This window comes from Lipotes vexillifer, unplaced genomic scaffold (genome assembly GCF_000442215.2).
Source record: "Lipotes vexillifer unplaced genomic scaffold, Lipotes_vexillifer_v1.1 scaffold1315, whole genome shotgun sequence".
Lineage (NCBI taxonomy): Eukaryota > Metazoa > Chordata > Mammalia > Artiodactyla > Lipotidae > Lipotes > Lipotes vexillifer.
In genome coordinates, this window is record NW_006785785.1 from 19,386 (window position 1) to 43,485 (window position 24,100).

At 43.8% G+C, this 24,100-nt stretch overlaps 1 protein-coding gene across 1 annotated transcript in view; it reads left to right on the top strand.

Moving 5' to 3' along the window:
• KIF28 (Kinesin-like protein KIF28P) overlaps positions 1-24,100 on the top strand; it is a gene marked incomplete at its 5' end in the record, with an annotated part of 68,066 nt that overhangs the window by 19,341 nt on the left and 24,625 nt on the right. The window contains 11 exon segments of the mRNA XM_007458083.1: positions 1,593-1,628; positions 5,415-5,639; positions 7,262-7,416; positions 11,314-11,425; positions 12,908-12,975; positions 14,932-15,220; positions 17,839-18,412; positions 19,870-19,924; positions 21,467-21,590; positions 22,629-22,652; positions 22,654-22,774. Coding sequence (XP_007458145.1) covers positions 1,593-1,628; positions 5,415-5,639; positions 7,262-7,416; positions 11,314-11,425; positions 12,908-12,975; positions 14,932-15,220; positions 17,839-18,412; positions 19,870-19,924; positions 21,467-21,590; positions 22,629-22,652; positions 22,654-22,774 — 1,783 coding nt within the window.

Here is a 24,100-nt window from a genome sequence, read left to right on the forward strand (position 1 = left end):
GCTCCTTTAAGCAGCGCTCTTAATCCCCTCTCCTCACGCACCAGGAAACAAAGAGGGAAGAAGTCTCTTGCCTCTTCGGCAGCTCCAGACTTTTCCCTGGACACCCTCCCGGCCAGCCGTGGCGCACTAGCCCCTTCAGGCTGTGTTCACGCCGCCAACCCCAGTCCTCTACCTGCGCTCCGACCAGCCCCGGCGTGTGAGCAGACAAGCCTCTCGGGCTGGTGAGCGCCGGTCGGCACCGATCCTCTGTGCGGGAATCTCTCCGCTTTGCCCTCCGCACCCCCGTGGCTGCGCTCTCCTCCGCAGCCCCGAAGCTCCCTTCCTCCGCCACCCGCAGTCTCCGCCCGCAAAGTGGCTTCTAGTGTGTGGAAACCTTTCCTCCTTCACGGCTCCCTCCCACTGGTGCAGATCCCGTCCCTATCCTTTTGTCTCTGTTTATTCTTTTTTCTTTTTCCCTACCCAGGTACGTGGGGAGTTTCTTGCCTTTTGGGAGGTCTGAGGTCTTCTGCCAGCGTTCAGTAGGTGTTCTGTAGGAGTCGCCACCAGGGAAGCCCTCCCATGCATTTTTCATCTGCTTCCTCTGCCTTGTTTCTGGAGTAAGCAAGTGTGTGCACTCTTCATGAGTGGAGTCTAGGTTTCTTACAGCCCTCTGTCAGTCTCACTGGTTTTCAAACCAGCTAGGGGAACTCATCCTCCCAGTGTCAGACCCCAGGGCTGGGCTGCCTACTGTGTGTTCAAACCTCTCACTCCCCAGTAGGATCTCCAAGCCTGTGTAATACGTCTCCTCTTCTGTGTCCCTCCCAGGGGCACAGGTCCCGACCTGATTGCTTCTCTTCCCTTCCGACCCGATTCTGTGTGGATCTTTCTTATAGCCTTGGTTTTGTAAGCATCCTTCTGCTGGTTTCCAAATAGTTTTCAGTGAGAACTGCTCCACGGGTACACGTATTTTTGATGTGTTAATGAGGGGAGGTGAGCTAAGCGTCCTCCTGTGCTGCCATCTTGATCTCCCCTCCCATTTATTCATCTTAAAATGTGATGCTCTCTGAAGCTAGTTGGAAGCTCTGGGGAGGCAAGGTTTGACTGGCAGGACTCACCACAGGGTGACTAACAGACAAGCCAGCTTTTCATGGGTGAGGGATGGTGGTGGCAAAATGTCAGTATCTTAGAGCCTTTTCTCTAGACTAGAGTAGTTCAGATTCCCCCAATCTCCTGTTTAAGGGGTGTAAGCTTGGCTAGCATTATTCCAAAAGCACAGTAGGGTAAAGACCAATCTTCTTCTCTGCATATGTTCAGATCAGAGAGTGAGCAATAAAGAACAACATTTTTCTCTTCACAGTTGAGACTGAAACACACACACATAGGCATACACACATGCAATATTCTGTGTCTGTTTTTAATTTATATTAAGAACTTCCTCCATATCATTAAAATTATTTGAGAATCTCCTATGGCTTGTGAAAAAGAGCTTTACTATATTTAATATTTCGCTTTTTCCTTTGTTGTACATTTATCTTGTTTCCATAGGACTTTTTTTTTTCAAAGATGACTGTTTCAAGAGAATCTTAATTTACTTTATGCCCTTTTTTATACAGGTTACATTCAACATGCTGGAAATTTACAATGAACAGGTAACCGCGATTATACTTTCTGACACACAAATCTGAGTGACTCTCTGCAGCTTAATAAATATCAGGGGCTCCCCCTCACCTGTCCTACAGATAAAGTCAAAACTCTTTAGCCTGGCATTGACTATTCAGCCCTAACCTCCCTCATTTTAGGTAGGTTCCACTTTATTTTATGTCCTTGTATCTCCACACATTCTATTCTTCAGGCACGTAGAACTATTCTTCCTTTCCAGAATATGTCATTCTTTCCTACATCTATCTTCCCCTACCCGGAATACCCTTCCTGCTTTCTCTGTTCTTAAAGAAACTACTAAACTTCAAATCCAGCTCAGATGTCAGCTCCTCTATACATCCTAAGGCTTCAGTCAGTCTGGCTTCAGTACAGTGGTTGGCAAACTTTATCTTCAAAGTCCAGACAGAAAATATTTTAGGCTTTGAGGGCCATAAAGTCTCTGTCACCACTACTGTATTCTGCCCTCAGAGCACAAAAGCAGCCACAGAGGATATGTAAGTGAGTGGAAGTGGCTGCATACCAATAAACCTTTGTTTACAGACACTGAAGCTTGAATTTCACCTAATTTTCACGTCACAAAATATTTTTCTTTTGACTTTTTTCAGCCACTTGAAAATGTGAAAAACATTCTTACCTCAGTGATCATACAAAAACAAGTGGAGGGCTGAATTTGGCCCATGGCCCATAGTTTGCCTGATCATAGAACCTGGTTTCAAATCCCAGCTCTCTCATTTACTAGCTTTGTGACTTTGGGATATCACTTTATCTCAGAGCTCAGTTTGCTTATTTCTAAAGTAGAGAATTTAAAATAAGACACTACACTTTGAGATGCACTGAATCCTACATTTCTAACGTAGTGCTTATCAAACACTAGATATTGAGCAACCATTCCTCTTTGTGCTTATATCATACTGTAAAATTTTATTTACATATTTGTATCTCCAGAATAGATAATTGCACCTTTCTATTGGCAATACTTAGTATAATACTTGGTTTAGAATGGATGCCCCTAAGGTTTGCTGAATGGGTAAATTGACAGAGGTATCTATAATTGTAAGTTTCTTAAGGGCAGTTTCATACCCCAAGATTTCTTGTGTAACCTCAAGCACTATCCCAAAGCCTTGCCTTAATCATTACTAAGTAAATATTACTGAAGGAATAAATCTGTCAGTGTTTTTCTCTTTATATTAAGGAGAGAAAATATCCTTTTTTTTTCTCATATGCTTCCATGAGCCATTTATTACTGTTGAAGGTTGGTAGTAAATTCAAATGGGTTATTCTGTTAAGATCACAGATTAAGTTTCTATTTCTTTCAAGTTGATGGGCTTAGAGACAGTATAGCTCCTTTATTTCATGCCAGTAACTTCAGGAGGACAACTTTCCTTCCTTTATTATGAAGTTCTTGTGAAAGGAACAGGGGAGAATGGCATCACATTGTGGGTCCCTTACTGATACCTATTAATGAGGATAGTCTCTCTGGAGTTCTCTTTTCTTATCTCTACAATAAGGACATTGGACCTTCTAAATACTTCTTCATGTCACCTTCTATGAGTCTCTGGTATTTTTCCAGCAGAGTACTTCAACAGAGTGACATTTATTAGATATTTTTCATGTTTCAGACATCATACTAGACCCTGAGAATGAATAAAACCTAAGATATGATTCCTGTCATGGAGAAGTTTCGTAGAAGATATAACATCCACTGAAGACAGTAATAAAATATATTACATATGCCGCATGAATGGTGAAAAGAAAGGCATAGAAGAGAGAGAACTAATACTGCCTGGGATTGTTGGTGTTGTTTGTCAACAGAGTTAGACTGGGCCTTGAAAGATATTTCTGAGTTTGGTGAGGCAGTAGGAGGGCTGGGGGGCACTTTAGGCAGCAGGATTCGTATTTAATAAGTCCACGGATACGTGAAAGCACATGGCGTTTAAGGGAACAGTGAGTCCTGTGTAGCCAGAGCTGGAAGCATGTGGGGAGGTGAGAACAGGGAAGCATCAGTAGATGGCACTAAACATCAGTTGCTAAAAGGCAAAGGCTCTTTTTCTGGGAGGCAGTGGAGAGTCAGTGAAGGGTTCTAAACAGGGAAATAAGATAATCAGACTGGGGTTTTAGAAGATTTCTCTAGCGGCAGAGTCATATTTGAAGGAGTGCCAGATAGAGACAGACTTAGGAGAGTTCAAAACAGCTGAGGTGAGTGAGGAAGTTCTCGTGATAACCATCGATTCAATCTCCAGGTACCACCTGGAGGATCAGGGACCAGGATCTGCCCTTGTCTCTGGGCACTTCCATATTCCATTTAGATAAACCTACTTACCTTTTTTCTAATAAGCCTTCTTCAGACACATCTTCAGCCTTAGATGCCGCTTCCTACAATTTATAATCACTCAGTGGAAGTTATAGAAAAGGCTTCCTATCTAAGACAGAGTTGCCTCCGTTCTGATGTCTTCTTATCTCTGACCTTACTGTCCACTGTCCTAATTTGCTTTCCTGAATTCAATCTGTGATCTTGCTTTGACTCTAGGACTTAAAGCTACAGAATACTTGGGGAGATCTTAGAGACCATTTTATCCATCGCTCTTCTCTTATGAGGAGAAAACTGGGGATGTAAGAGACTTTCCAAAGCTCTCACACTTTGGAGGCAGAACCAGAACTAAGAGCCCAGGTCAGATTTCCAGCCCAGATCTCCCTGCATCGTATAACACCAACTACCAGCTGTAGGGGCTCTGGCTCTACCAGGCTCCCATAGCTCGACCTACTGTGCCTTGGCAGAAGTGGCTTTTTTGGGGGAGAGGCAACATGGACTTTCACCTGAGGCCATGGTCTAAGTGTGACATCACACAAATCTCTAATAATAATAAGAAAATCCAAAGAATTACCCACAGTCTCTTGTTAGGTTTGGCTGTAGCAAATACTGTTTGGGTTAAATAAGTTTCCCTTGGAAGTAGATATTCACAGTGGTGGCATTTGTTGCAGCATGATTTAACCTAGGCAGAGCATTAGGTACTTTGAATGTTACTAACTTTTAAGTGTTTTAAGTTTCATTTATCACTGTTCTCAGGAAAGTAAGACTTCATTACTTTGTCATACAAAATTTGTGATAATTCAGAAAAAGGCTGGGATCATTTATTTTTATATTATTCACAAAGGAGTTGCGAGTCAACTACAAGAGTTAACAAGATTGCTAGGAGAATATTTAGGATAATCCGAGAACCATGTTTTCAAGCACAAAAGCTTTAGAATCACCTATGTAAAGTCAGACAACTGTAGATACTGACTAAAATGTTTTTTCATGCTACAAAAGCAGTTCCGCCAATACTCCATATTCAGTGTATTAAACATTACTTGTTAGCTTAGCTTCAGTTACACTATCTTCTCCACAAGCATTCACTGAGTTCCTACCACATGTCAGGAACCATGTTAGGATTTACTGTCCTAGTAAAGAAATATGCCCTGCCCTCAGGGACCTCGCAGTCTGGTTGAAGTGCTCTAGGTACTTGAACATAATAAAACTGAATTTCTAAAAAAAAAAAAAATATGCTTCTGATTTCACTAATTACAACAGGTTTCCATATTTTCTTGCTTGTCATTTCTCTGTTCCTTACTTATTTAAATTATGAGGTGGTCTGGTACCTATAGAACTTTAACATTTATTCATTCATCCAATACATATTTACTGAGCACTTAATATTTTCTAGAAAGGGCTGTAACAGTGAAATAAACAAAAATCCTTGCCTTCCTGAATTTTGCATTATTTATTCTTTTTTCCACAGGTAAGAGATTTGCTGTCCAAAACCAAGAAACCTGGAGGGCTAAAAGTAAGGGAAGACCAACAGCTGGGCTTTTATGTCGATGGTCTAAAGTCAGTGCCTTGTGAGAACTATGCCCAGATTGAAAGACTGATGGAACAAGGAACAAAAATAAGGACCACAGCTTCGACCAACATGAATGCCAGCAGCAGCCGGTCTCACATGGTAATCACCATTCAGTTCAAGCAGGTGAGATTCACGTAGATGCCATTGTCCCCACCTCCCACCAAGGGGGTCCAGGGAAAGGTTCCCAGTAGCATTATGGGCTGGTGAGTATTATGGAATCTTTTTAGATTTGATCTATAGATTAAGGTGACTCTTTCCAAACATAGACTATAGGGTCAGAAGCAGGCGAAAGTGAGGCACTTGACTTCTTGCCTCCCTCCCCCGACATCCATGCCCCCCAACCCCGGCCTAAGTGAGCCCGTTACTAACAGAGGGGTGGCAGTAAGACCTACCAGATCCCAGAAATGCCCCTGAGACTAAAGACTGCTTTCCCTCAAGTAAATTCAATGCTCTGGGAAACAGGTTTTGACCCCCAAGTTGATCAAACTGTGGAGATATGAGAGTCGGTCCGTGGTTTGTCATGGAGAATTCTACTAGTAGGCTTTGTATGCATCACCAATATAATAATGCCCAACTTTCAGATCCATGAGCCTAGGGGACCACCAGATACTGAAGTGTCTTTCTGATATTTGGAATCACAAAGATAAAGTCTTTGAAATCAGGTGATCCATGTAACGCCCCACTAACTAGAATCTTTGATAAACTAGAGCACACTTTTCTCCTCCATTCCTTGGTGGATATCACCGAGTAATCTCTGCAATTATGGACAATTTGATTCAGACATGGTTATTCACAAAGGCTGGTTAAACACTTAGCTACAATTTTACCACCTCCATCCCCTAAGCCACAGCACTAGTAATAGATAAAACAGTAATAAATAAAGATTGTCCTGCTCTAACCAGGAATAGTGGAAAAACACTAGACCATGTATGACTGTGTTTACCAGCTCTGAAACTTTGGGAAGTAACTAACCTTTCCTAAGTCTCAGTTTCTTGTTCTGTAAAAATGAGATGAATAGTTATCCTCATAGGAATGTTGAGAAGTTTAAATAGCATTCTGCATTTTAAAGAACCTTGTAAACTTTTAAATATTATTCACTTAATTTTACAATATTACTGAAATTCATAAACTTAAAATATGGTTTTCCCTACTATTTTCTAAACTTCATATTTTAGAGGCAAGAGACAAAATTAACTGGAAAAGAATGATTTTACTCCGTTTACTGGTGTCAGTAACAACATTAACACCTATTAACGTATGCCAGGCATGGTTAGAACCATTACATCTATTATCTTTTACCCTCATAACATCCCCCAAACATGCTATCATCCCTATTTTACAACTGAGGAAGCTGAAACTCTGAAAAGTTAAATCATTTGTTCACAGTTACACGACAGAAAGGGAACCTGTAGCCTTCTTTCCATTACATGACTACACCATCCTGAACAGTTACTTACTTTGCAGATTTCACAGTAGATTTAAAATACTTATTGATCACAGAAATACTAATATATCATTGGAAGTAGCTTTGCAGAATTGGGAAGGGGCAACTGAGACATTTGAACCTAGTAATGTTATTGTAAAATGTCATTATAAAGAGGATGGCATTTTAACTTGCAAATTTTATTACAGCTTTTTTGAGTGTGAAATACAATTAGAAAAAATATTCTAGAATGTAAAATAGATTGCCTTCTTGTGTAGTCTGCTACCACTCTAATAGCATGACCTGTGTTGCTTTCCTACAGGTTTTTCAGGACAGAGACCTAAGCAAACAATCCAGTATTAATTTGGTGGATTTAGCTGGAAGTGAAAGGCAGAAATCTTCAGGATCTGAAGGTGACAGACTGAGGGAAGGATCACGAGTTAACTTAACTTTAACCAATTTAGGAAATGTTATCAGGTAAATAATCAGTGGATAGGTACTTATTTGTGCCATAAAAATAAACTCAAATATCAAAATTTAGATTAATCATGACCCTTGGTTCATGACCCACTATCATCATTGGTTCATTCCTGGCCCTCCTGTAGATTTTGTTTTAAACTACTTAATTGCTTTTAAATGAAATAACAAACACTAATAAAACCACCACCCAACCCAAGAAACAGGTGGTATTCCTCTCCTATTCTCCCCTTGGAGGTAACCACCATATTGAATTTTATGTTTAATCTCCCTCCCTCCCTACTTCCTTCCCTCTTTCTTTGTTTTATCGCTTGTGCACATTATTATTTATTAGTAGCACTGATTTTTGAATTTTATAAAAGGGTAAAATATTATATTGCTTTCTGGATCTTGCACTGTTAAGGTTACTTAGGTATAAATTACATATAGTAAAGTGCAGAAATCTTAAATGTTCAGCTCAATGGATTTTTATATATGTATATATATATGTAATTACCACCTAGATTGAGATATAGTACATTTCCAAAACTCAGAAAACTCCCTCATACCTCCTCCTAATTTTTAATCCTAACAAAAGGAATTGACCTTTGTTATCAAAGATTAGTTTTGCCTAACTGTATTGATTTTCATAAAAATGAGATCATGTATATCAGGTCATTGTCTTTTATTTATTTATTTGTTTATTTATTTAATTTATTTTTGGCTGCGTTGGGTCTTCGTTGCTGCACGTGGGGGGCTCTCTCTAGTTTCGGCAAGCAGGGGCTACTCTTTGTTGCGGTGCGTGGGCTTCTCATTGCAATGGTTTCTCTTGTGGAGCACAGGCTCTAGGCACGCAGTCTTCAGTGGTTGTGGCACATGGGCTCAGTAGTTGTGGCTCGCAGGCTCTAGAGTGCAGGCTCAGTAGTTGTGGCGCACGGGCTTAGTTGCTCTGCGTCATGTGGGATCTTCCTGGACCAGGGCTCGAACCTGTGTCCTCTGCATTGGTAGGCGGATTCTTAACCACAGAGCCACCAGGGGAGCCCAGGTCATTGTCTTTTACATCTGGCTTCATTCACTAAGGATTGTATTTATGAGACTAATCCATGCTGTTTCATTTAGCAATTATTAATTGTTTTTCATTGCTATGCAGTATTCCATTGTAGGAATATACCACTATTTATCCATTCTCCTCTTGTATGGGCATTTAGTTTGTTTCCAGGTTTTGACTATTATGAATAAGGTTGCTATCAAAGTTCTTGTACATGTACTTAGGGGAAAATAATTACTCATTCCTCTTAAGTACATACCCAGGAGTAGAGTTTGCTTTTAGATTCAACATTATTAACAATATCTATCCATGTTATGTGTGGCTCTGGTTAATTTATTTTCTGTTCTTTTTCTAAATGTTCTGTCTATGAGATTTATCCATGTTGTTACAGTGGCAGTTGTTACTTCTTTTTCATTATTGTGTAGTATTTCATTGTGGGAATATGCCACAATTTATTCCTTCATTCTCATGTTAATTGGCATTTTGGTTGTTTCCAAGTTTTTGTTTGTTTTTTGCTATTACAAACAGTACTACTATGAACATTCTTGTACAAATCATTGGGTATCAATATTTCAAAGTTTTTTTGGTATAGACAAAGAGTTGAAATTTTTTGGTTTTATATATAAGGTGTGTGAATACCTTATTTTTCGAGATGGTGACAAATTGTTCTCCAAAGTGGTTGGGCCAATTTATATTCCCAGGAGCAATGTATAACATATCCCATTGATCCACAACTTTTCTAAGGCTTGGTATTGTCAACTTTCTTGATATTTACCAATTAAGTGGGTATAAACATATTTTAACTATGGTCTTGATAGCATTGGTTACTAACAAGCTTGAGCGTCATTTGATTTGCTTATTAGCAACATGTTTCCTCTCAAAATACCTGGTCTATGTTTTTCTGATTATTCTATTGAGTTATTGTCTTTTTGATCGATCTGCAGACATTTTTTACTATTTTTATTACTCTTTTCTCAGGTATATGTATTGTAAATATCTTCTCCCAGTTAGTAGCTTGACTTTTCACTTTTTTAAAGGTGTCTATTGATGAGCAGAAGTTATTGTTTATGTTTTGCATTTTTGCATTTTCTTTGTCTTGTTTAAGAAAATTTATACTTAAGTTCCTATCCATCTGGAGTTGGTGTGTAGTAGTGTAAGGTGGGCATCCTTTTTGTTATTTTTTCCTTATCGATTACCAATTTTTTCAGATCATTTGCTAAATAGTCTCTCCTTTCCCCAATGATCTTCTATGCTATTTCTGCTATATGTCAAAATTCAATATACGCTTATTGTTCCTTGGCTCTTTAATCTGTTTGTCAACATCTAAATATAATAAACACTTTATCCTATTCCTGGATAATATTAGTATCTCCATCCTACATATGCTATTTTTGATATATATTTTAATTCTATTCTTCTTTAACCCCAAAAGACATTATCATTACTATCTTATACAGTTAGTGTTCATTCACATTTACTCCTTTTTTATTATTTTTATTCATTCCTTCTTAAACATCAGAGCTGCTCTGTAAGATCAATTTCCTTCTGGTTGAAGTATGTTCTTTAGAATTTCTTATAGTGATCATCTGCTAATGGCAAACTCATTTTTTGTTTGGTTGAAATTTCTTTATTTTACCTTATTTTTGAAAGATAATTTTGCTGAGTATATAATTCTGGATGGACAGTATTTTCTTTCAGCTCATTAAGGATACCATTCTCCTGGTTTCTATTCTTGGTCTAATCGCTATTCCCTTGAAGATAATCTTTTTCCCTACCTGCTTTTAAGCTCTTCTTTTTTGATGTTCCCCAATTTCATTATGTTGCATTTGAGTGTCAGTTTGTCTTTATCCTCCTTGGAATTCCTTAGCCTCCATAGCTCTGTGATAGTGATTTTCATCAATACTAGAAAATTCTCAGCCATTATCTCTCACATATTGCTTCTACCCATTTTTTCTTCTCTTTTTCTCTCCTGAAACTTCAATTAAACTATTTGAATCTTCTCACCCTGTTTTCCATGTCTCCTAACCTTTCTTTCTTGTTTTCCTTCTCTATGTCTCCAGATTGCAATCTGGATTTCCTCTGAACTATCTGGTTCACTAATTCCCATTATGGCAATGTCTAATTTGCTGTTGAACCTATCCATGGTGTTTTACATTTCAATTATTGTATCTATTCCTTTCTAGATGTTCATTTTGTTTCTTTTCTAAATCTGATGGATTAATTTTTTAGATTTCTTTTTCTGTTTGTGATTATAGTTTCACAGAGATGGGATTTCCTCCCTCCTCTTCCCCACTCTCTTCAGTGACAACACTACTTTCTCTATAGTGCCCCGAGCAGGGCAGGAACTGAGCTGTTATTTCTCTTATTCACTGTTACTTCTCTTATTCACTGTTACTCTGATGCTGTAGTCTTATGGGGTCCTAACGCTATGGGATCTTCCTAAGGCAGTATGAGAGAAAGGCAAGAAAAGGACTTAAACCCACTCCCCATTCCTATCTTCACTCTGCTAGCCTGCCACCCTCTTCCTCAGATCACAACCCTTCCCTATACATAAATTTACAATAGCCTGCAGGCTCTGGGTTTTCCTCCAAAGGTTTAGTGTGTTAGTGCCTCAGATCTGGGCTTCCCTCTCTGTTATGGTTTCCCCGGTGCTGACCTTGGAGATAGAACCAGCAGCCTGTGCTGCTGTCTTAACTTCAGCATCTTTGTACAGAAGGTGTCTCAACTATTGGATATTCCTTAGAGTCATGTCTCTGGTATATGGGGTCGACAGGGGATTTGAGGAGTGTTTCTGACTTATCCACAGGGAAGCAGATTTCTTCTTAATACATGTAAAAAATTTTGTTGTTTTATATTTTCTTTTGATTCAGTGCTCTGGCTGATGCAGCCATGGGGAAGAAAGTCTTGCACATTCCCTACAGAGACTCTGTTCTGACCAAACTGCTCCAGTCAGCTCTGGGTGGGAACAGCAGAACTACTTTGGTAAAGTGATTTTCTTACCACATTATAGACTGTTTAGACTCATGTAGCTGTCATTATTCCTGTTGTTATTATTATTACTAAAGTTATTCTCTGTGGACCACTAAACACAGCACTCTGCATTGATATAGCACGTTCTGATCTATGATCTCGTGACTCCTGGAGCTCCTTCCATGGCGATGTTCAAATAAAGTTTCTATATTGCTAATTTTGATTTTTTAATTTACTCTCTTCTGGTTCTCTACAGAAATATATATTACTTTTATTATCAGGAAGAAACTAATACAGTTTTAAAACTAACACTAACAATGTCATGTTATTATAAATCAGCAGTCATTCCATGGCAAGACTGGAAATCAGTTTTTGACTGTTTTAGACACAGGGCAGGTGTTTAACCTGGAGAGTAGCCAAATCGTGTCATCTCAGCAAAAGAATCCAGACTCTATTATTGAAAGTTTGCCAAGTGGTACCGTGTGCAGTGTGTTAAGTCAGGGCGCTCCGCTCTCAAGCTTCAGATTAGGGAAGGAACAGAACTGGGCAAGCTCTGCTTCCAGCCTCGTACTGGCCTCCAGTCTGTTGTCCTGATTAGGAGAGAAACGCCTGCTGCTGGATCTGTCTTTATCATTTATTCTTGGCTAACTCTTTTCAAACGTTTTGGTTAACGTTCTTCTGGTTGTCAGTACCTATGGGCCTCCCTGGGCCATCCCCCAAGAGCCTGGACTAAAAGAAGGCCCATAAGACTCCTCTGAACGTTAAACTTCCAAGCTCTTGAGTCTCCATGGCTCCAATCCCACTTTCAGCATACTTACCATGAGACCTCCTTTTCCTCCTTCCTAAAGTGAAGATAACAGTCTTGCCTTGGAAATACTGCTGTGGTGATTAAATGAGATCATATAATGAACAAGCTTTAAAAGCTGCAAAGCTGGACAAACATAAAGGACTATTCACCAGACCCTTATGCTCTGAATCTTGACCTCCAGGACCATAAGTTACAAGTTGTCACCTGGGCAATCACACTCCCCCTGTTCACCCTCAGTGACCCTGCCCACCTCCAGCTCATCAAAAAGTTTGTTTTCTCATTTGAATTCTAGAACAATTAAGCCAAAGTCAATAGCCAGACTTGAAACCATACAAGTGGCTACTCAGTAATGATTTATTGATTGGTCTCTGCAGTGCCAGGGTTCAACGGTCATTTAAATCCCCGAGGAAATCTGCTGGGGACTCAGTGCTGTGGGACACGTAGTACAGAGGTTAGCTGCACAGGTGTCAAGTCAGGGCTGGTCCAGGTCCCAGCTCTGCCAGTTATTATCTGAGTGACCTTGGCACATTATTCTTCTCTAAGCCTGAGTTTTCTGTCTGAGTTGTAAAGTTTGAATAGTACCACAAATTACAAGATGTTCCATGACTGTTAGCTGTGTAATATCAACAACAATAGCTCTAAAACCTTATATGAAAAACAAAATCTGAAAAGGTTATTTTTTACAGATAGCAGCCATAAGTCTGGCTGACATCTGCTACGAGGAAACTTTATCAACATTAAGATATGCTAAAAGGTACGTTTACGAATACTTATTATCCACAGTGGTTCTAGGTTCTAAACCTGGCAAATTCTTCTAGTACCCTTATACTTGATGGGTTGGCCTCTTGGGAAGGGGTCCAGAAGAAGGAAGAACAAAAGGATTTGTGAGAGAAGAGTGAGAGAAAATAAAACAAATAAAAGGAGGTCGAACTGGGGGCTCAGGACCCTCCTGAGCCTGTCATTCTGTCACTCCAGCCCTGGATGGGGGAGGAGCCGTGGGCTCAAACCCATGGGAGGAAGCACTGATCCCAATCCTGATGGGGTCATTTATCTGTCCCCCTGCATTTTCCTGCCACATAGCATGACCATTCATAGATTCCCCTTCTGTCGTCTGGGACACACGTAGAGCATAGTGACAGGCAGGGAATTTTTGTGCTAATAATAAAGATGAGCACATCAGAGGCACTCCCAAAGTCGGGAACCAGCCCCCGGCTCTGCAGCTTTCCCTGAGCTGCTTCTCATTTCTCCAGGTCCCACACAGCAGGTCACAGGCGTCTCCTCCCTGTGCGGGTAGAGCGGGGCTCTCAGGGCTGGTTCCCTCCCTTCGGACTGGCCGGGGAGACAAGCCCACTAGATTAGCCCCTGCTGGACACTGTGGAAAAGCCGAGTTCCTGCTTTTCAAGGCACGTAGGAACCTACTCCTCCTGACCTGTCCAGGCAGGTGAGGGTCTGGGGAGAGGTAGCCTCTAACCAGGGGTAGGAACCGCGTGCCGCCACCACCCCTGCATCGTATTCATGTGGCAGATTTGAGAATCCACCTCTGCAGTGTTCCCATGAGCTCCATTCAGGAGCTTGGAATTCTCAGCCTGTGTTCCAGGCAGCTGCAGCTGGCATGTGAAATGGACTTGGTTCCTATTCTAATAGGTACGGGCCTGTGTGTCAGAATCTGGCCCCGCCTGCCACGGGACCTGAGCCTCGCTGGCCCTCGGTGACCTCACATGCTGAAGGAGGTGATACCTCACTCTCTGGGTGGGGTGAAGACCACCTGAGATTCTTCATGAACCGTTTCTGGCTAAGTTCTGCTTGGCATGGGGCTGAAGCTCAAAAGTGGTAGTTGCTATGATGTCCCCAAGTAATCGCCTGTCCTTCTGGTCTTCCTTTGGCGTCTTCTCAGGGAGGGGCCCTTGCATTTTAGTCACAAACACTTGCATTCTCATTCTGCGCTGCGTGGTCTCAATATCATCTGACTCCAGTAGACATTTTCTTCCAGCATCTGTACCACTCAGATCTTGAATTTTGTCTTTAGTAATATTTAGAATGGTCATTTTCTCTCTGCTTATCAGATGTAAATCTGTTGCTACCACTTTTTTTTTTTTTTTGCGTTACGCGGGCCTCTCACTGTTGTGGCCTCTCCCGTTGCGGAGCACAGGCTCCGGACGCGCAGGCTCAGCGGCCACGGCTCACGGGCCCCGCCGCTCCGCGGCCCGTGGGATCTTTCCCGAACGGGGCCCGAATCCGTGTCCCCTGCATCGGCAGGCGGACTCTCAACCACTGCGCCACCAGGGAAGTCTTGGCCTTGTGCTTTTTAAATGGTCATTTTAGTCTCATTTATTTTTTTAATTGCCATTTTTATTTTGAGGTTTTTCTTTCCACCGGGACTACTTTTTCCTTACCAGATTTGGACGGTGGCCGTAGGGCGTTTATTCGGCTGATGGCCTCATGCAGTTAAGTGATGTTTGGAGCTAAGAAGCACTAGCCCCAGCACCCTCTTCTAAGACTCTGCTCAGCCCTAGCTGCACGTTAGAGTCACCTGGTGACTGTGCGCCATCTGGACCAATTAATCTATCCCGGGGGCAGCAGTGGTTCTTAAAGTGCCCACCTTAAGGTGGCCCACTGTGCGGTTATTGAGGACCACTGCTTTGAGTGAAGGCCTGAGATTTCAGCATGGCAGCATGAGGCGTGTGTAATTTTTTGCCCATGAACAATTTAGAATGGTGTGGATGGAAAGGGCAAAATATAAGACTGCTGAAGTAGAATTGGTGAAAGCGCTCAGCATCGAAACAGCCAGATCAGAAGGTCTGAAAGCCCTGCGCTCAGTGCTCTTAGTGGAGAGTGCCCCCACTGTCATCGTCCGGCCCTGGGTGGCCGTTCCCCTCACCCTGCCGGGCTCCCTCGTGCCACACGGGCTCTCTGTCTGGCGGTGGCAACACTTCCCAACCACAGCCCGCTCCCGCATGCACACACCTGGCTGCCCCCATGGATGTTCTGTTCGAGGACAGGTTGGCCCCATCTGGCATATCTCTGAGTTCCCACGTCCTGACTCACTAAGGCTTCAGACTCAACAAAGCACTTCCTAAATTAGAGACTGTGCCCACATCTGGTCCAGGCATGACTCTGCTCTGTCACAAATCTCCGTACCTCTAAAATCCGGACATGTGGATGTTGACCTAAATATAGCATCTCATTCCCATTATTCATAAGCACAGACACGGAACACATGAAAAACAAGGTAAGATAAATCTTTGATTCTTCCTGAATCCCCTGACTTTACAGGAATACCCTGAAATGCTCTCACATGCCCACATGATTAAAAAAACAGATTGTTGAGCTTCAGTGCTCCTCCTACAAAGGACTTCCTTGCTCTAGTTTCCTATGAATTAAGAGGTGATCCTAGTCTCTTTTTTTCTTTTAATTATTGAAGTATAGTTCATTTACCATGTTGTGTTAGTTTCTTTTTTTTTGGTTAATTAATTTATTTATTTTTGGCCGCGTTGGATCTTTGTTGCTGCGTGCAGGCTTTCTCTAGTTGTTGTGAGCGGGGGCTACTCTTTGTTGCGGTGCACGGGCTTCTCATTGCAGTGGCTTCTCTTGTTGCGGAGCACGGGCTCTAGAGCACAGGCTCAGTAGGTGTGGTGCACAGACTTAGTTGCTCTGCAGCATGTGGGATCTTCCCGGACTAGGGCTCGAACCCGTGTCCCCTGCATTGGCAGGTGGATTCTTAACCACTGTGCCACCAGGGCAGCCCTGTGTTAGTTTCAAATACACAGCAAAGTGATTCAATTATACACCTACACATACGTATATATATTATTTTTCAGATTCTTTTCCCATATAGGTTATTACAAGACATTGAGTTTAGTTCCCTGTGCTGTGCAGTAGGTCCCTGTTGTTTATCTATTTTATATAGTAGTGGGTATATGTTCATCCCAAACTCCTAGTTTATCCCCCTCCCACCTCCCAGCTATCCCCTTTGGTAACCATAAGTTTGTTTTCTATTTCTGTGAGTCTGTTTCTGTTTTGTAACTAAGCTCATTTGTGCTATTTTTTTAGATTCCACATATAAGTGATACTGTATGGTATTTCTCTTTCTCTGATTACTTCACTTTGTATGATAATCTCTAGGTCCATCCATGTTGCTGCAAATGGCATGATTTCATTTTTTTTTTTTTGGCTAACCTTCCGTTGTACATATGTACCACATCTTCTTTACCCATTCATCTGCAGATGGACACTTAGGTTGCTTCCACATCTTGACTATTGTGAATAGTGCTGCTATGAATATCCTAGTCTTTATAGAACTTGCCAAGTGCAGTCAGTGCAGTTCTATTTCCCACTCCTGCTGTGAGTGCCATGTTTTGACTGAGACATTCTGTGCCTCACCTTTGACACTGCAGACCTTAAACTGGCCTTAAGTTGCTTAAAGTATCTCCCTCCTTCCAGAGCTGCCAGCCTGTTGGCTCAGGTCTCCCACTGATCAGCTGAGCTGGGTGCACCAGCTGGAGCAGGTCCGGAGCGAATGGCAGCAGCATTACGTGGCCATTGCCCAGGTGAGCTCACCACCTCCACCTGCCGAGGCTGACAACCTGGCGGCGGGAGGGGTGGGGGGAGGGCGGGTGGTGGGGGGTGGCCTTGCCCCTTACCCAGACAAGCGCCAATGCCTGGGTTGATGCCAGGTGGATAATCGGGGTGAGGTGTATTATGTATAATATGTGAATGTGACATGTGCCTGGGTTCAGGTGGATAATCGGGGTGAGGTGTATTATGTATAATATGTGAATGTGACATGTTATATGTGACGTATGACTTAATTAAATTATTGGCAGAGTTGGGGAGAGAATGACAGGGCATGAAAGGGAAGGAAGCAAAGAGACCATGAGGCTGAGGATAGAATCCAATGCTGTGGATAATTAGAATTTGGGAAGGATCTGAGGAATATGATTGTCTTCTGGGGTCTATGAGTTGTGACCCTGAACCACGTATCTGGCATTCACTGCCAATTCCAGATCATAAATGGGCTGGGGTATGAACTTTGTACCTGGGCCAGGGAGATGCCCTCTCTGCCTCCCATGACCTTCCTCCCCAAAGCCACGAGGCTCTGGACAAACTCCAAAGTCATGGGCCAGCCCTGGAGGACTTTAGAAGTGGTGGGATGGGTCCAGTCCAGATTCCAAAGGGCTCATGACGCCAGAATAGATGTGAGCTCCAGGCGGAAGGAGTGGAGTCGGGTGGAGGTCTGTGGCAGCAGGGGGTCAGGTTAAGTTAGGGTCCAAGAACTCTAGAGGTGTAGATGTAATATGGCTGCACCCAGCAGCCAGAAGGTCCAAGAAAGTAACATCCTGTGTAAGGGGTACCTGGGTTTGTGACTCTTGGCTGCAGGGGTCAAGTAGGATCCAGAGTGAAGAACCTAGGACTGTGTTCTGTATGGACAGTTAGAACCAGAAGGACTCTCATCTTCTTTGCTCTTTATGAGCACTTCAGGATTTAAAAGCTTTCCTTGTGCCTGCATAGCTTATTCCAGTTCTGCTTGACTATCAAACCTCTATAACCGCAATACCAATCAACACCTGCATTAAAAAATGAAGTGCATTTTGGTAACCAAGAGAGGGCGATGCAATAGGCCCCATTTTGGTATCAACACCTGATGGGTGATGAGCTCGCCAAAGGACTTGGGGGAATGAGATGTAGGGCAGTTGGTTTAGTGGAACCTGGGAAGAACTACCCAGGCGGAGCACCAGAATGGGGCCTCCTGACAGCTGGGGATGCCGGGGGCCTGAAGAAATGGCAGAGGGGTAGAAACCAAAGTGCAGGGAACCGTGAGAGAGCAGCTGGGAATGGTGAACAGAGTCGGAAACTGGCTGTGCTTTGCAACAGTCCTGACGGGATGAATGCAGGCCCCCGACCGCTGATCCCTGCCGGGATCGCACCCGCTCTGTCAGCGAAGCCCCTGGTCATACTTTCCTCCTCTGGGTTTGCTTTACGGAGTGAGTTGACGGGATGCACAGACAAACAGCTCCGAGGAGCAGTGGATAGGAAGGAACATTGCCGTCTGTGCTGTGCTGCCCTGTCTGGCGAGGAAGCCCTCTCTCTGTTTCTCCTCCAGGAGCAGCAGATGATGAAGACCTTCCCGCACCTTCTCAACGTCAATGAAGACCCGCAGCTCACGGGGGTTCTCAAGCACTTCAGTGAAGCTGGTACTCACTCCACTAGACCTGCCCTGGTCCTACTCATGCTTCCTGCCCCTTTTTTCTTTTTGATTTATTTTTGTGGTAAAATACACATAACAGGGCTTCCCTGGTGGCGCAGTGGTTGAGAGTCCGCCTGCCGATGCAGGGGACATGGGTTTGTGCCCCGGGCCGGGAAGATCCCACGTGCCACAGAGCAGCTGGGCCCGAAAGGCCTCGCAAACAAAAAAAAAAAAAAAAAAAAAAAAAAAAATACACATAACAGAAAATTCCCCATGTTAACCGTCTTTGAGCATACAGTTCATTGGCATTAAGTGCCTTTACGTTGTTGTGCAGCCCTCACCTGCACTCATCTCCAGATTGATTCTGTCTTCCCAAACTGAAACTCTGTCCCCTTTATGCAATAATTCCTCATTAGCCCCTCCCCCAGCCCCTGGCAACCACCATTCTACTTCCTGTCTCTATGAATTTAACTATTCCAGGTACTTTGTATAAGTGCAGTCTTACAGTATTTGTCCTTTTGTGTCTGGCTTACTTCACTTAGCATAATGTCTTCCAGGCTCATCCATGTTGAAGCCTGTGTCAGGATTTCCTCCCTTTTTAAGGCTGAACAATATTCTATTGTATGTTTGTACCACATTTTGTTGATCCATTCATCCGCTGGAAAATGGCACCAGTATTTAGTCCCATCTGGCCTTCCCACCCTAGCCCTGTGCACACTCAGGACAGGAGAGGCTCATGCAGGATGGCAGTGGGAGCTGAATGAGGGGGCAGCCCCAGGAGGCTGGTGTGATGCTCCCAGCACTGTCCTTGGGCTCAGTCACTGGACAGAAACAGAGCTTCACAGACCAGGGCCTTCCCTGTGGCCAGGCCCAGATGCAACCGTTTCTTCCTCCAGAATTCCCATGAAGAAGGTAGAAATTTTAAAACGTTAGGAAATTGAGACATTGGGGTTGACATATACTCACTACTATATATAAAATAGATAACTAATAAGAACCTGCTGTATAGCACAGGGAACTGTACGCAACACTCTGTAATGACCTATATGGGAAAAGAATCTAAAAAAGAGTGGATATACTTATATGTATCACTGATTCGCTTTGCTGTACACCTGAAACTAACACAACATTGTAAATCAACTACACTCCAATAAAAATTCATTTAAAATAACAATAATAAATCCATTAAATGTTAACATAAATGACACATTCTTAAATAAAAAAATATTTTCCTAAACAAACAAACAAAAAGTTAGGAACATCACAAAAAAGGTAGAAAGTAGAACAGTTATCCCCAAGGCAAGGTGATGTCCATGTACCATCATGATTGAAAATTGCAGTGAACAGCTCCCTTCACATGATCTAATTGGAAAGGAAATGGCACTTCCCAAATATCAAACATGTTAACTTACTAATGTCAAATCCTGAAAAAATTTGAAAACAACTTACCTTAATTCTTTTCAGGATCGTGTGATGCTGGTCAGGCAGCTTCAAATGCCATCACTCTTCAAGGTTTGGGGTAAGTTGTGACCCAGCACCTCTGTCCAGCATTAGAGAATTGCGACCACTGCATCCAGAGGAGACTCTCAGAATTCATCTAGTCGTCCTCAGGCCAGGCCACAGGCCCTGCGGGACAACCAAGGACAAGATATGACCAGACCTTCCTCGGGACCCACTCTAATGCTTATGGAAGATCACCTTCAGAGGATTTTCTTCTGTCACTGAAATCCCTTGTGCTGCGCTCATTTTGTTTCCTTGGCTCTGAGCTTGGGAGAAAGGGAATAATTCTCCACAAATGGACATGAGTAGATGGGGCAGGAAGTGAAGAGAGTTAGGAGGACAGGCCCCCTATGGGTGGCCTATGCGTCTTGTGGTCCTACCACCAAGAGCAAAGCATCCTTAGATCACTGTGCTCAGAGCCCTCACCAGCTCAGACTTTGAGCTGATCCCCTCCCTGAGGACCCCTCAGGATCCTTGTAGGAGCCCCTGTGGAACCCCAAGGTGGGTTCGTAAACTCACAGTGGGGCCCTACCTCCATGGCCTCTCTCCTGGGGAGGCTGCTGCTCCAGGGATTCTTTCTCTCTTCCAGGACCACTGTGTCCTGACTGCCCACAAATTTCCAGCCAGTAGACTCAATCAGCCCCTACAAAGAGGGACCTTACTGACCAGTCCCCTCGACATACCTCAGCCCTCCTGAGCCCGCCTGGGGCGCGTGTGTGTGTGTGTGTGTGTGTTTGTGTGTGTGTTGGCGGCTGGGAGGGGGGTGGAGAGGGGAGGTGGGGGACCTGCGGGCACTAACTCACCCTGACCACTGGCCTCCAGGCCCTTTGCTCTGATTCTTCCTGGGGACCCCCTCATCTCCCTTTCCAGAGCACTTCCTGTGGCGACCCTAGTCTAACACACAGGTCTGGAAAGGCTGAACTCCAGATGAGCTGAGGGTCAAACCTTCCCAAAGGACCCCTGAGCCCCAGGCAAACAAGGGCTCCGGGTGGTTGTTGTGTGTCTCGACTTCCCGAATATTCCATGAGAGCCAAGGAGTCCAGGAACATTCTAGAACAGCCAGGAAGCCGGTTATTCAGGGCACAGAGATGACGTCTGTTGGGCAGCCAGTCTGACACCTCTGATACTGACCCCAAATCCTGTAACATCTCAAGTGTGGATTTGTATAGGTAAAGATGAAGAACCAGACCTAAACTTCTCAGCAATATGTGGCCACATTATTAAGTCACCTTCCCAAGTGTCTATTCTGAAACACCTTTCTTTCCATTTTCCCTCCTCTCAATCCTACCAGCCTGTGCATCCCCTGAGGGCTCTAGTCCTGGGGTGGGGGAGGGGCAGGGTTCTACTAAGAAATGATTGCTTTGTTGTCTCCCCGCTGGAGGGCAGGGTCCCTCGCACCCACCTCTCCATCTCCACCCACTGAGCCAGCACATAGGAGCCCCACAGGGCTTCCTTGGCAGCTGTAGGGCTTACCTGATTGTGCAAATGAGAAAGGACGATCTAAACTGTTCACTAAAATCGTAATTTATTTGGTCTCTTAGACACAGGCTTATCCTTTTAGAATTTCAGAGAAACACGCTTCCTTCACAAATTTGGATGGTAAAGTGACGGTGACTCCACACGGCAAATGCAAGGTCATCGTTAACGGGGTACCCATCACGACCAAGACGAAGCTGCAGCATTTGGTAAACTCTCCTGCGGAGCCACAGGGTTTCCTAAGTTTGTCCGAGAGAGCTGGAGGGAGGTGGGCAGGGCTGGGAGCTAACGCCCTCGTGTCCCTCTGCTACGTGTCACAGTGATGACAAGGTCACAGCTGTGGGCTCAGGAGACCTGAGATTAACTCCCTGTGTGTCCTGGGGAAGTCACTTCACCTCCTTGGACCTCGCCTATAAAGCAGAGAGGGGTGAACTAGGTGATCGCCAAAATCCTTCCGGCTCTAACCCCCGTATGACATTTAAGATTTTTAAAACCTGCCATGGAGAGGGACTGCCAGCCCCTTGCCAACATCGGACTCTCCCTGTCTCCTGCCACCACCCCGGCCCGAGTCCCAGCAGCACAGGGGCTCCAGGCCCCTCTCCGGTCCCTTTTCCACCTTTAGCCACAGAGAGCCTTTTAGACAAGCACAATGGAGCAGGCCACCCCTTTCTCGGAAATCCTTCGATGACCTCCCTTTTAGGACACCCGAGGGAGCCGGCCCATCTCCTGCCTCTCTGGCCTCACTGCTCTGCCTGGGCTTCCCTCGGTCACACGACCCCTTGGATGCTCAAAACGTGCCAGGCTCCGGTGGGCAGCGGCCTTCTCAGCCTCGCCGAAACTTAACACACTTGAAGTGTCACCTTAAATAGTGCACCTTCCAAGAGGTCTTCTCTAATCCCCAGTGTAAATTAGGCCCTGTACACTCTGTGGAAGACCCGCCCTTTTCCTCCCAGCATCCCCCATGGGCTGGGCTGTGATTACATCACTGTGATTACATCGTTAGTTCGTCAAGTCCCGGAGGGGAGAGATGGGTCTGCCCGGTCCCCACCGACTCTCAGCGCCTGGTGGAGAGGGTGGAATAAAGGAAGGAGTCAGTGAAAGCACGAAAAAGCAAGAGGCCCCCTCTTCCCTCCTCATTTATGGGTCTCTTTCCTGTTTGGGGGATAAACAGGGTCTCAGGATTTACACAGAGGAGCTGGCTCACCCCCTCTGGCCTCTTCCCTCTGAGCCCACTCTCTCCTCCCTAGGACCGAATTATTTTGGGATCCAACAAGCACCTACCTCTACATCGGGTTTCCTTCAGAGCGAGGCAGTGAGGACTTGAGCAGATTTGATTATGACTTTTTCCAGCTGGAGAGAGCGGCTTCGGAGGGAGTGAGTGTGGACACGCTCGGTGAGCAGCCTGGGCCTGACTGCTGGCATTTTCCATGGATGGATGTGAAAGCAGCTGCTTTCACTGTGTGCTCTCCTGCTTTCCTTAAGAAAATAATCTTTTATTGTGTCAAAATACAATGTTTAGAAAAGTAAAGGTATGATTTTCATACAGAGTGAGCACACGTCAAAGATTTGTTTAAAGGAGTAGAGAGTGGATACAACACTGGGATAGGAGGATGCTGAAATGGGATTGCTGGGTCCGGCACAGCTAATTCATGCCTTCAGGGAGATAATCTTCTCCTGGACAAAAATTCATTTCAGTGTGCCAGTTTTCTAAATTTAGTCTTCTGTAAATTAACATCTAACGGCTCAGAGTCTGGCCCTAATCAGTAGTCAATATTGAGGGTACCCCCTGCCCCCTTTGCAGCCCCCTGGGGGACCAGAAGCTCCTTACACGGGCTCTGCTGGAAAGGGAAGCCATCCTTTGGCCCTATTTCCATGCTTTGTATGACTTCTTGACAGCTCTCCCTTTTGCCCCTGAAACCTTTTCTTCTGTGGTCACCACGTGGCTCTCTCATGCGCACACTTCCCAAAGCATCTCGGCCAAGAGTCAGCCAGCCTGTCTTTGAGCTCAGACGCCTTTAGCCCCAGTTCTCTGGAGCCCCTTGCCAAGGTGGGCAAGCATTTTGTGGGTTATTCTTAACTCTGACATTTCTTGAAAGGTACGGAAAAGTTTCAAGTGTAGTGCACTGAGCTCTCAAACACACTCTGCTCAGATTTCCTGTTTAAATATTTTACTACATTTGCTTTATTATATATGTATATGTGTGTGTATATATATATGTACACATATGTATATAATTTTTTTCCTGAACCATTTCAGAGTAAGTTGCAGACATGATGCTCCTTTATCCTTAAATACTACATTGTATACTTCCTAAGGAAAAGAACATTATTCTCTTGCAAAACTACAGTATAATTATCAATATCAGAAAATTAAGATCAATATAATACTATTATTTAATTTATGAATTTTGCTCATATTTAACTAATTGGTTCAATAAGTTCCTTTATAAAAACAAAAATTTGGATCCAGGGTCCAATCCAGGACCCCGTTTAGTCGTCATGTCTCTTTGGTCTCTTTAAATCTGGAACAATTCACCAGGTCTGTTTTTGTCTTTCCTGACCTTGACATTTTTGAAGAGTAAAGGCCAATCATTTTGTATAATGTTCCTTTGTTTGGGTTTTTATGATGTTTCCTCCTGATGGGATTGGGGTGATACATTTTTGGCAGGAATGCCAGCAAAGAGATGTTGTAGCCTCTGTGCCTCACCACAGAAGGAAC